This window comes from Capricornis sumatraensis, chromosome 5, assembly GCF_032405125.1.
Source record: "Capricornis sumatraensis isolate serow.1 chromosome 5, serow.2, whole genome shotgun sequence".
In the NCBI taxonomy this organism is placed as follows: Eukaryota; Metazoa; Chordata; class Mammalia; order Artiodactyla; family Bovidae; genus Capricornis; species Capricornis sumatraensis.
In genome coordinates, this window is record NC_091073.1 from 68,100,795 (window position 1) to 68,113,237 (window position 12,443).

General features: G+C 40.9%; 1 protein-coding gene across 6 annotated transcripts in view; it reads right to left on the bottom strand.

The window, feature by feature from the left end:
• Window positions 1–916: 916 nt before the first annotated feature.
• The window catches only part of BBS9 (Bardet-Biedl syndrome 9), a 461,875-nt gene continuing 450,348 nt past the window's right edge, over window positions 917–12,443 (bottom strand). For 4 of the 6 annotated variants that reach the window (XM_068972537.1, XM_068972536.1, XM_068972534.1 and 1 more), the window contains 2 exons: window positions 1,269–1,379; window positions 917–1,058 (listed from right to left, as the gene is read on the bottom strand). In XM_068972537.1, coding sequence (XP_068828638.1) covers window positions 1,027–1,058; window positions 1,269–1,379 — 143 coding nt within the window. In that variant the 3' untranslated portion in view covers window positions 917–1,026. The remainder of the gene's footprint in view (window positions 1,059–1,268; window positions 1,380–12,443) is intronic. The other 2 variants (XM_068972538.1, XM_068972535.1) reach the window with 1 other exon arrangement.

Here is a 12,443-nt window from a genome sequence, read left to right on the forward strand (position 1 = left end):
TATACTAGATAGAATGCCATTCTCCAAAATCATCCCACCCTCTCCCCCTCCCTCTGAGTCCAAAAGTCCGTTATACACAGCTGTGTCCCCTTTCCTGTCTTGCATACAGGGTCGTCATTGCCATCCCTCTAAATTCCATATATATGTGTTAGTATACTGTATTGGTGTTTTTCTTTCTGGCTTACTTCACTCTCCCTGAAAATATTTTAAACACTTTCATACAATAAAATGCATCTTTTCCTACTTTTAGCCTAGTCGTAGTTTCTTTCATTTATAAAACAACCATATTCAAGTCTTACTGTGGAGTAGTAACTTTTTTTTTGCGTGCATGGTCAGTCACTCAGTTATGTCTGATTCTTTGTGACCCCACTGACTACAGCCCACCAGTCTCCTCTGTCCATGGGATTTTTCAGGCAAGAATACTAGAGTGGGTTGCCATTTCTTCCTCCAGAAGATCTTCCCCAACCAGGGATTGAACCCACATCTCCTGTGTCTCCTGCATTGGCAGGTGGGTTCTTTACCACTGAGCCACCTGGGAAGCCCAGCAACATTTTTAGGTCCATTCAACTTCTTCCCGTTAAATAAAGATATCAACTATATAACCCTCTGATTATAAATTAAATCCAAGATATTGTTGGCAATGAGATGTTTATTAAACTCGATATATTTACTATATAAGAATTCTGTGGAAAAAACTGGGGTATCAAATAGGATCTAGGTCTTTGCATTATAAAGTCTGTCCCCAGAAGATATCCTCTCACTACATCCTGCGGCTGAAATCATACAGATGACCAAAAAGCAGCAACATCCTTTCCTGGTAAGACAAGTTCAGCTGCCTTGCCCATATTAGTACAAGTCCTCCTAGAAAAATAAGAAGTCCCGATCCCCATCTCTACACACTGTTATCTCCTGGCAGGTAAGCTGGATGAAGCACCTGGGCCAGGCCTTCCTCTGCTTGGTACGAGGTCCACACAGGATCAACCTTTGGAAGGCCATCTTCCCCTCATTCAGACAACTCTACTTGAACTATTCTGTGACTCCTTGGAGGGGTGAAACTTCTGGGGAAATGAAAGAGAGAAAGAGAGAGAAAAGATCTGAATATTGAAAGGAATATACAAATGATCAAATTCAGCGGCATCAATGTCAAGGGGAAGGATAAAAAGTTAGAAAACAAGAAATTTTGCAAAATGCTTTCTGGTATGACAAAACAAAAGCCAACCAGAGTGTCACTGTTCTGACATATTTGTGAGGCCCACCCCTTCTCTTACCAGGTACAGGAGTCTCCACCATGAGGTGTTTGTGGTTGGTAAACAGTTCAGAGGAGTCTTGTTCTATTGCTCTTCCCTCTAGGTCTGATTCTGGGATTGTAGCACAGCCACCTAGTTGAAAAATACAAATAATATTTTAAAGAACAGAAATATAAATCTTTCCAGACATCAACAACAGCTTAAGAATGTACCAGTGGTGAAGATAATAAATGATGAGACAACAATCTTCAGGAGTTGAGCAAAAAAATAATAATCATCTTTAATATATTTCTTTTGGAGGAAATGCTGGAAATGAGTTATTGCCTTCAAAGACACACTGTTGATCACTCAGCAACAGCAGCAATGGTGTTGTCTTCAAATTTATCCTTTTTAAATTCAGAATGGACAAAATCTATAGTATATGTGATACCCATACTATAATGGTAATTATATTAATAGTATGAAATTCCCTTTGGAATCAGAGCATCAGAAACTATAAAAGAAACAAACCACATTAACCATGAGGAAAAGAAACCTTCCTTGAACAAGAGAATGGACACTAGTGTTCTGAGATGGTGACTATGGTGGTATTTCTCTGGTGTTTGATTCTATTCCTGAATCCCAACACCTTCTAGCACAGACACAAACACTTTATTATTCAACAGCAAAACCATGAATTGCATTTAGAAGCTTTCAATTCCAAGTCAATTCCAAGGTGACTTGAGGATGAGCTGGCACGACTGCACTTTTAAAATATTAAGTATAAGTTATTTGATTTTATCCACCAAAATCTTGTATGGAAAACTCATGTGAGAACTTCCTGAGTATATCTGCAACTTGATTTGACTAATTTGCCATCATTTTTCTGGAAATGTACTAACATGCTGTATACTGTACATGTTTTTTCCCAAAGCCATTCTTCTTGTAAATGAAGTGTGATTTTTATTTCTTTTTCTGAGGCTTCTCATATACTGAGTCCAAAGCCTCCATATTCAAGTTTTGCTTTATGCATGAGGGGTTTATAAAGCGAGGGTACCAGCAGCACTGATTTGTAAACCACATCATTCAAGTGAGAGGGAAGTGGCCAGATCCCAGGTCTGAAGAAAAATACACCTGATCATCCCTCCCTCTGTATCAGCTCTGAAAAAGAAATCGATGTTGAGGGAAACTTGAGAGACAAGGATTTCCACACTCATAAAATAAGAATTAGAGGTTGCCTCAGAGGTTCCCCAAACAGGAAATGTTAGAATTATCCATCAATGCAATGGAACTCACCCAGCTATATCTGAAAATAGCTAGGGCCCTATCCAGAAGGAAGACCAGGTTTATTTTTAATCTCTTTCCCAAACTTATAGATCATAGTGACAATAACTATCATTACTACACACTTTCTCAGTGATGATAACTCTGCCTATATTATCTTGTTTAGTTCCTACAAACCACACCATGAAACAGATAATATTATTCTCCTTTTATAGATAGGAAAACGGAGGTCTCATGAGATCAGTACATCATTTCCTGGAAATGTTCTAACATGTTGTACACTGAACTTATTTTTCTTCCCAAAGCTATTCTTGTTAAGTCTTTGCCAAGGTCACACAGCTCCTAAGGAGTAAGACAGAGCTCACACCCAAGCCCGACAACTCCCAAAGCCTGTGTTATTTGAGCATTACTATATGGCTCCCAGTTGCAGCATCAGTCAGAGACACCTGGTAGGAAGGTCTTGGGTGCCAGCAGGTTTTATCTCACCTGCTGCCAGGAGCACTGCTTAGAGTATTGTGAGGACAGGGACAGGCTCCGAGCCACTGTGGGACTATGGAGAAGCCCAAGAGATAGCGCCCTTCTTCTCTTGGACCCTCATCTAACTGAGAAAAAAGGAACAGGGTATTTGGAGGTGGGGAAGGGGCACCTCTGTAAGATTAATGACAGGAAGAAGAGAGAGAAGGGAGTGGTGGTGATTTAGTCATTAAGCAACTCTTGTGACCCCAAGGACTATAGCCTGCCAGGCTCCTCTGTCCATGGGATTTTCCAGGCAAGAATACTGGAGTGGGTTGCCATCTCCTCCAAAAAAGAAGGGAGTGATCCCTGCAAAACAGAACACCAACCCCAAGAAAATAGGCCAAAGAATGGCTTTCTAGACTCATAAATCAGATTAAGTCCTTTCTCCATCCCCAAGGCAGAGGAAGAAGCAGAATGACGACAGGAACGTTGTACTAATGCAGCTACCTTTGCACACAAGAAAACTTTGAGAGCAGAGAAGTGTCTCCTGCCAACAGATGGGAGACAGTGCCGTGATCAGAGAGCAGAGCTGCCATGTGTGCAGAGGCAAGTCTCCACTGATTAATCAGTGTCTACCATTTATCCCAGCTGACTCAATACTGGAGCAAGTTAAGAAGGCACAAGGGAAAACTCAGCTGCTTTAGACTATCCTGTAGATTCTACATTACATGAATTACAACATATGTAATCTCTTGTCCTTGGCACAAAAGTTTTGCTTTGTCCAGAGTACAGAGAGATGACGAATCTTTCAAATCCCACTGCACGGCTGACTAGTCACATGCCCTAGAAATGCCACCCTCTTTTCTTCAGATATCTCCGTGTGGCCAGACTGACCAACTACGTGCCTGGAGTTTCTGCCCCATTCAAGTTTGGCAGGAACAGTAGCATGGGAGCTCTGGCATTCTGACCAATGGGAAATGGGGGAAGGGAAGGGGGCCTGGTGGAGAACTCACCTACCACTTCTCCCAGGGTTGACTCTGAATTCTTATTCCTTTTTTGCCAGCCTCCAGAAAAATGCTGTGTGCTGAGTGGCCTCTTCCTGGCTCTTTGAGAAAAGTGGTCAGGAAGGCAGGATGCACCACAAAGTGGTCCTCATAATTCCTTGACCAGCTTCCCTTTCTCCCCATCCTCCCTTCCCTGAATTGGCCAAATAAAATGCTACTTTAATTTCTGGCTCAGGTCTGTTTTCTTGCAAAAATCACTGGCATGGGAAGTAGTATTAAAAAGTAGCCCTTTAAGATGAAAATTTGAAGTTAGATCACCCATCTATCTGTATGAAATAGGGGCTCCATGGTTGGGGGTAAACAGACTGGGAATAACAAGCAGTTTGCCAGTCCGTGGCCTAAGCCAAGGCTCACAGAAAGCCACTCTTCATACAGCATCCTAAGTTGTGTTATGCAATCACTTAAGCTTTCATCCATGTTTAACTGGGATGATGTACATTTAGAGGTCAAGACCGGGAGATCAAGTAGCTGTAGCACGGCAACATTTACAAGGGTTACAGAGTAGGGTGGCTGCTTCTGATAACTAGATACCCTGCAAAAGAAAATGGCAAGTTTAGTTCAGTTAGCAGGCAGCAGAAGGCAGATCCAGCAAGTCAGAAGGCCTCTTTAGCCATACTGGTTTAAGCCAGATCACCGGGCCAGCAGCACCAGATATGCTGGGGAGCTTATTATAAATGCAACCTCAGGCCCCATCCACACCTACTGAATTAGAATCTGCTAAGGGCAGATGGGTATATCTGATGAGATTTTTGTTAGGAAAAAGTATTTGTTAAAAATTCCAGAGTAGCCAGTAAAAGGAGAGAAATAAAATATAAAATCTGAAGCCCATCCTGGAAGTGGAGTCTGGGTTCCACTGATGTTAGATAAAGGACCCTAGGCTTAGATGCCATCACATCAGAGGAGAAGGGGAAAAAAAACCACAGCCGAATGAAATTATCTAAACACACATTGGGTGTGTGTGTCACAGAGGACCCATGGGCAAAAGCAAGGGAAAGCCAGGGACTTCCTGATCTGGAAATCATAGTGCCGTGGACTTACTGTGTGCTGGGCACTTGCTCGTGAATGCTCAATGCATCAGCTCCCTCAGTCCTCAATCAGCTCTGTAAGGAAGGGGCCCACGTGGCCACCTCTGAAGTTGACTACTCTATTTACTCATGCCACTTGATCTGCCGAGTTCTATTTGACAGACACTTGATTCTGAGCCAGATGAATCCTGGTGGCCCAGCGTACCTGCCTCACTACCTTGTAACTCAAGTAGCCTGAACAGGAGGTTCGCTGAATAGCACATATTTTTAGGCTCTGTGGGCCTTCTGATCTCTGGTCTCAGTTTTGCCATTGTAGTGCAAGAGCATCCAAAGACAAAATGAAAACATGAATGAGCATTAGCGATGTTCCAATAAAACTTCATTGATTAAAGCAGGCAATGGGTCAGATTTGGCCCACTGGCTGTAACTAGTTTGCCAATCCCTGACCTAATTCAAGCTACTTTTCATACAGCATCCTAATTCTAAATGTTCCTAGAGGCATTTAACACAGTCAGATCATCTGACAGTATTGCTATAACAATAGTAACAAGGAGGAGGAGTAATAGCAGCAGTTCTTTAAAAGAATATTGCTTGCCCTACTGTTAAAAATGCTCTTTTTGTTGGGGCAGTGGTAAATTTATTTTTAATGAACTTTAATTTTTAGAACAGTTTTAGATGTATAGAAAAAAAATGGCAAATAATACAAAGAATTCCTGTATATTCTCTACACATTTTCTCCTGTTGTTAACATCTTGCATCAGTATGGTACATTTGTTATGATCAATGAACCAATATGGGTACATTTAGTTAAAATCCATAGTCTATTCAGATTTCCTTAGTTTTTACTTAACATCCTTTCCTGTCTCGGGATCTCATCTAGAAAACCCCATGGCATTAACTGTCCTCTCTCCTTTGACTCTTCTTCGTGGTGACAGCTTCTCAAACTTTCCTTACTTTTGATGGCCTTTAAGTTTTGACAAGTATTGGGTCAGGTATATTGCCAAATGCCCTTCTATTGGAAACTGTTTAATGTTTTTCTCATGATTAGATTGGGGAGAAAAAAAGAGTTTCTTTTCCTAAATTCTTAAGAGTTCCCCATATTTTGTGATTGTTTCCAGTTGCTCATCTTTTCCTCTAACAAAACACCAGGTGGGCAGTTGAACGGTGGGGACAGTGAAAGGGGTAGGTGGCCAACAGCAAGTCTTGACTTAGACTGTGCTCTCAGGAGTGGGTCAGGATGGGGCTAGCTGTCAGACCCAGGCAGGTTACCAGTTGTCCCATTTGTAAAGAGAAGGTCTTAATGAGGCCTTTTGTGTGGATTATGTGACACTGTATACACTGAACACAGTGCTCAGCACAAAGTACCTTTTACCATTTCTGTCATCTATGAATTTTCTTGGCATAAACGCACTTTCCACACCATTTCTGAGGAATGAAGGAACTTTAGGTTTTAATGCAACCACCTTCATTTAAAAGCAGAGGCTCAGAGAGGGTAGTGGATGCCCCTTATATTCCAGGGCTTGTGCCTGGTTCTCCTGCTTGCTAAGCCATTACCGCTTTCTCAAAACCACCTTTTTTCCCCAGAAAGATCTCAGTGGATTTGCCTGTAAGTTGGCTGTCCTGACCAGTACTTCCTTTTAATGATACAGAAAACCCAGAAAGTTGGCAAGCTGTTCTTTGGGTGTATTTTAGGACTTTGTAGATTTATATTCTTGTGACAGAGATCTCTGCAATCAACTGAGTATACGGGTGCAAATATTCCATTCCTTCAGGGAGGAAAAACATTTTTCTTCTTTTATCTTCCTATGTTTAAAAGGAATCAAACAAGCAGACACTTTGAGAATCATAAATGACCACAGACACCCTGTTCTGATTTGCCAGCCAAAGAATCTTCTGTTCATATGCCTGAAATGCCACTAAAAATTAAAAACAGCAAAAACCTCAAAAATATATACCAATGACATTTTTCTTTTAATCAAGATTTACTTGATGGATAAAGTGCTTTTGAGGTTAACATTCAGATTCCATTTCAAAGGTTTTTAATTCATGTGAAGTGTGGGGAATAGATGCTTTGAAAAGAATATTTCACTATCTTAAACATGAAAAGCTTCCCTAAGAAACTATGAGCATTTAAAACAAATTTTTAATGAATTTATTTTAATTGGGGATAATTACTTTACAATATTGTGGGGTTTTTGCCACACATAGACATGAATCAGCCACAGGTGCCATGTGTCCCCCATCCTGAGCCCCCCTCCCACCTCCCTCCCCATCCCACCCCTCTGGGTTGTCCCAGAGCACTGGCTTTGACTGCTCTGCTTCATGCATCGAACTTGCACTGGTCATCTATTTTACATGTGGTAATATACATGTTTCTATGTTATTCTCTCAAATCAGAAACTATGAGTATTAAAAAACTCTCTGAAAATGTATCTATTTGAAAAAGTTTTACTCTTTATCCTTTCTCAGTCTCTGTCTCTCTGTGTAAATGTGCACACACATCCACATGTAGGGCATATAGACAAACATAAGAGTTTTCCTGATAATTCTCTTTTACTTTGTTCATTTTTATATTTTCTTAAAATTAATTTTTTTCGAGGGCTTCCCGGGTGGCTCAGTAATAAGGAATCTGCTTGCCAATGCAGGAGACATGGATTCAACCTGATTCAGGAAGGCACCACATGCTGCAGAGTGGCCAAGCCCCCGCACCACAACTACTGATCCTATGCTCTAGAGCCTGGGAGCCACAATTACTGAGCCCCGGCGCCACAGCTACTGAAGCCCACCTAGAGTCCATGCCCTACAACGAGAGAAGCCACTGCAATGAGCGCCCCACTCTCCACAGCTAGAGAACAAAGATGCAGCACAATCGCAAATAACAAAAATAAATAAGTAAATTAAATTATATGTTAAATATAAATGCACATATATATATATAAGCTACAGGAGGTCAAAAATCCTATAGTATGTTTGGGAACCAATTTTAACTGCGTATTTAGAAATTTTTGGACAAAATGGAAGAATGGAAGGAAGAGGAGTGGGTAAAAGAGGGAAGGAGATAGAGGGTGAAAAGGAACAGTGGGGAGGGGAGGATGAATTAGCAACATCGTCCATATTTGTGTGTGTACACTTCTACAGAAGATATTTGGGGTGACTTACCAAAGGTATAGATAATAAAATATTAAAGAATAAAAAACAGAACAGCAGTTAGAAAAATGTGATGCAGAGTAGGAGGTATATGGCTAGGAAGAATTGTATATAAAATACAGATAAAGACTTATACAAGGGCTGGCATGGAGATAAAAAGCCAAAAGCTCTGGAGTAGAAGTGGGGCTGCACTTCACCTGATTAATTCTCCACTGACCTCCCTTCCTCCACACTGGACTTCAAATCAAAGGGCCCAATCTATCTTGTACTTGGACTTAACCTTTCCTTAAGAGCACACTATAATTGGTAAAGCTATGCTTGTTGGAATTTTTTTGACTGATGGTATGGGTGTATGTGGGTGGGTGGGTGTGTGTGTGTGTGTGTGTGTGTGTGTGTGTGTGTGTGTGTGCGCATACGTGCCTATTCTATGCTTAAGGGCCACTTTATTTTTAAACTCTTGTCTGTTTATATCTTTTCTTTTCTTTATGATTTTCAGTCTTCTCTCTATATATATTTTTTTTTAAATTTTTGGCTACACCCCACAGCATGCAGGACCATAGTTCCCCAACTAGGGATCAAACCTGTGCCCCCCTCCAATGGAAGGTAGTTAAGAGCCATTTTAGATGGCCAAGATTTCTGTGAAATTGGGTTTACAGAGGTACTTACTAGGCAAATACTACAGAAAAACACGCATATAGGAGATTGTTAAAAACACAACAGCCAGAGCCCATCTTGGAAAGAAGCCCTCAAGAATCTAATACAGTACTGAATGCATATAGTATGACAAATCAGACTGATATCATACGATGCTGCTGCTTCTCTGAAGGAGGACCTGGAGAGCATTAGTTGACATCTTTCTCATCTTCATTTCCATGAGATCCTTTTTTTGGCTGTAACGTGGAGACACACCACCCTTAATCTGGTACAATTTTACAAGTTCAAAACTCAGGAAAACAGAAAAAAAAATATCTTTCAATAAAGTCTTAGGTTTCCAGTTCCAATATATGATATTTGTTTTTCTGTGTTTCTTTTAAATCTATTTTGTAACTGTTCTTTCTCTATGTTTCCAGATGACATGCTGACTGCATAGACGGTAGCTTATCTACTACTTAACACAGATAATAATGGTTAACCACAGAGAGGCAGGTGAAGGTCACTGTAATATGTATCCAACATGATTCCTATAGAATGCTTGAGAGTTCAGTTCCACTGCCTAATAACAAACTTTGATCTCCCCACACCCAGTAAGAACTTCAAATGTGTTCAAGGGTATGCACACTATGTTTGAAAATAGTTTCATTTCACATCTCACAAGACCAAGTTTGTGAATAAAAGAGAGTCTAATATATTTTAAGGGGTCTAGCATGTGTCTCAGCAAGTTCTAAAATTCCCATAATGGCTGAATATTAAGTCCCTTGGGGTATAAGGGCTTCAGTCAGAGAACCTAGATTTAACAGAGTAGGGTTCTCCTGGCATTAAGATGATTCCACAACTTGAATAATAATAGGTGTCCAGGTATTTTTTTTCTAGCTGGACCACCACTTAGAATGTAGGTCCACTCACTACAAAGGATTAAGAAATACAGGAACATAGCAATTTTCATCCACTGATAATTATGTAAACAGAATGTACCAAGCAGAGAAAAGTCCTATTTACAAAAAAAATCAAGCACAGTCCATAAATCCTACAGATTGGAACTGATCCAGGTTAAGAATTTCTCCAGATGTCACTCTGTAAACAGGGCTTCATAAAGTGAATTCCCCAATTAACTGTCGGTAAGAGTAAGCTCTACAGTATGTTAGTGTGCTGCTGCTGCTGCTAAGTCGCTTCAGTCGTGTCCGACTCTGTGCAACCCCATAGACGGCAGCCCACTAGGCTCCTCTGTCCCTGGGATTCTCCAGGCAAGAGTACTGGCGAGGGTTGCCATTGCCTTCTCCAATGCATGAAAGTGAAAAGTGAAAGTGAAGTCGTGGCCGACTCTTAGCGACCCCATGGACTGCAGCCTACCAGGCTCCTCCATCCTTGGGATTTTCCAGGCAAGAGTACTGGAGTGGGTGGCCGTTGCCTTCTCCGTGTTAGTATACTATGACCCTCTATAATACGCAGGTGAATTGTCTGGCCCTATAGATCATTAGTCAGATGTGATACAATAGAATTCAGGAGAAAGAAGTGGAGTAAGCACAATTTCTTCTGATATAGAGAGAAGGTCCCATAAAATTACTGCTCAGGAACTCAGAGCTTTGTTCACTGAAGGAAATGAGAACTCTCTGATTTATTTGCATTACATCTGTTTTTCTAACACATTTAGTTCTTAACCTGGAGTACTTGGAAAGACACACACCCAGTAAGAACATAAACATGGAACGTAAAAAAAAAAAAAAAAGGACTACTCACTATTTTGTTAAAGTCTCCAATCACAATGTTTTCCCACATGTTAACAAGGCCATTAAATCCTCCAAACAGGAACACAAAAGGATTACCCAGCCATTGTGAGAAGGTGGGGAAGAAGAGAAAGTTAATAATTGCTTTCCCTTGCCAGTTGATCCATGTCTAGAGCACTCTGCAAGGAAATGCAAGAGCCACTGTCTTTCAGCTAGATATTTTCTATACTGATAAGTATAGCACTTTTTTGTTCTAAAAGAAGGTGATTGTGGTTTTTAATTTCCACTTTGTTTCTAAATCCTAAGGCAATCCAATGTACAACTGGAAAGAGACATAATTTTAAGACATTTCCATTTCAAATACTTTCCTCTCCTAACTCCCTCTTCAGAGACCAACTCTCTCTCAGAAGTACACAGGCACAAATAAAACATTATAGCTACAGTTGAGAAAGAAAGGAAGCCAATAGTTCTGCAATAATAATTTCTTTAAAAAAAAAAGAAACAGTAAGCGTATAATTCTACTTTGCCTGGACACTGCATAATAAGAGAGCCAGTGTTCTTCACAGCTTCCCTCTTGCATCAAGTGGCTATTAATTCCCCAGTGATCCTGGCAACGTTTCTTCAACTTGAATTTCTTTCCACAACCCAATTAAAAGCCATAATCTTGACTAAACTGTGTTGTTTTTAAAAATGACAGAGACTAGATGGATGGAGATTTTGAAACCAAGAGTTCAGCTGGGTCACTTAAGTTATAAACAGGTTTAGGGAAAGGGTGAAGCACACAGTGGCTCTGGAGAGTGCCTGTTTCATCATACTCTCTCAAAAGTGAGGAACCGGAACAAGTATTCTTGCCTGGAGAATCTCATGGACAGAGGAGCCTAGCAGGCTACAGTCTATAGGGTCACAAAGAATTGGACACCAGAATGATGCTAAAGCTGAAACTCCAGTACTTTGGCCACCTCATGTGAAGAGTTGACTCATTGGAAAAGACTCTGATGCTGGGAGGGTTTGGGGGCAGGAGGAGAAGGGGACGATCGAGGATGAGATGGCTGGATGGCAGCACTGACTCGATGGACGTGAGTCTGAGTGAACTCCGGGAGTTGGTGATGGATAGGGAGGCCTGGGGTGCTGGGATTCATGGGGTCGCAAAGAGTCGGACACGACTGAGCAACTGAACTGAACTGAACTGAACTGAAAGCGACTTAGCATGCAGGCACAAACAAGTACTCAGGATTCATTCCAAAACAACTCCGTTATCTAATGATAAATGTCTACAATAGCCCATTAAACAAGGCCATATTTTGCAGAGAAGGGAAATGTACACGAGATGATAAACCATCCCTTTGATCGTGGGAAGGGATATCCGAGATGGGACATGGCAAGTATCATCAAATCTTGAGAAAAGTCACATGAGTCTGGACCCCAGTTTCCTTTTTCCTAAAACGCAGAAAATAACAGCATTCACTTTATGAGAGATGAAGATTAATTTGGTCGATGCTCGTAATACAGTTATCACAGAGTCTGGCACAGAATAAGCCCCCAGTAAATGCTGGGCTATTATTTTCAGTACTAACCTCCAACATACGTTAGTCATTATGTTACAGCCAATTACACATGAAACTACAAGCCATGAGCATGGTATGAATTTATATCTGATGCTCGAAAACATGCTCAGGTGAAAACAGAAATGGGGAACGGAGACCAGCGGTGGAATGTTTCTATTAGTAGCTAGATCCAATGGTCAAAGCCGAAATTGTCAAAGAGGCACTAAAATAAGTCACTTGAAAAACAGTGCACACATTCTTTTTAAGATGAAATCACCAATAATCCACTATCCTAGATAACCACTCTTCTGAGATT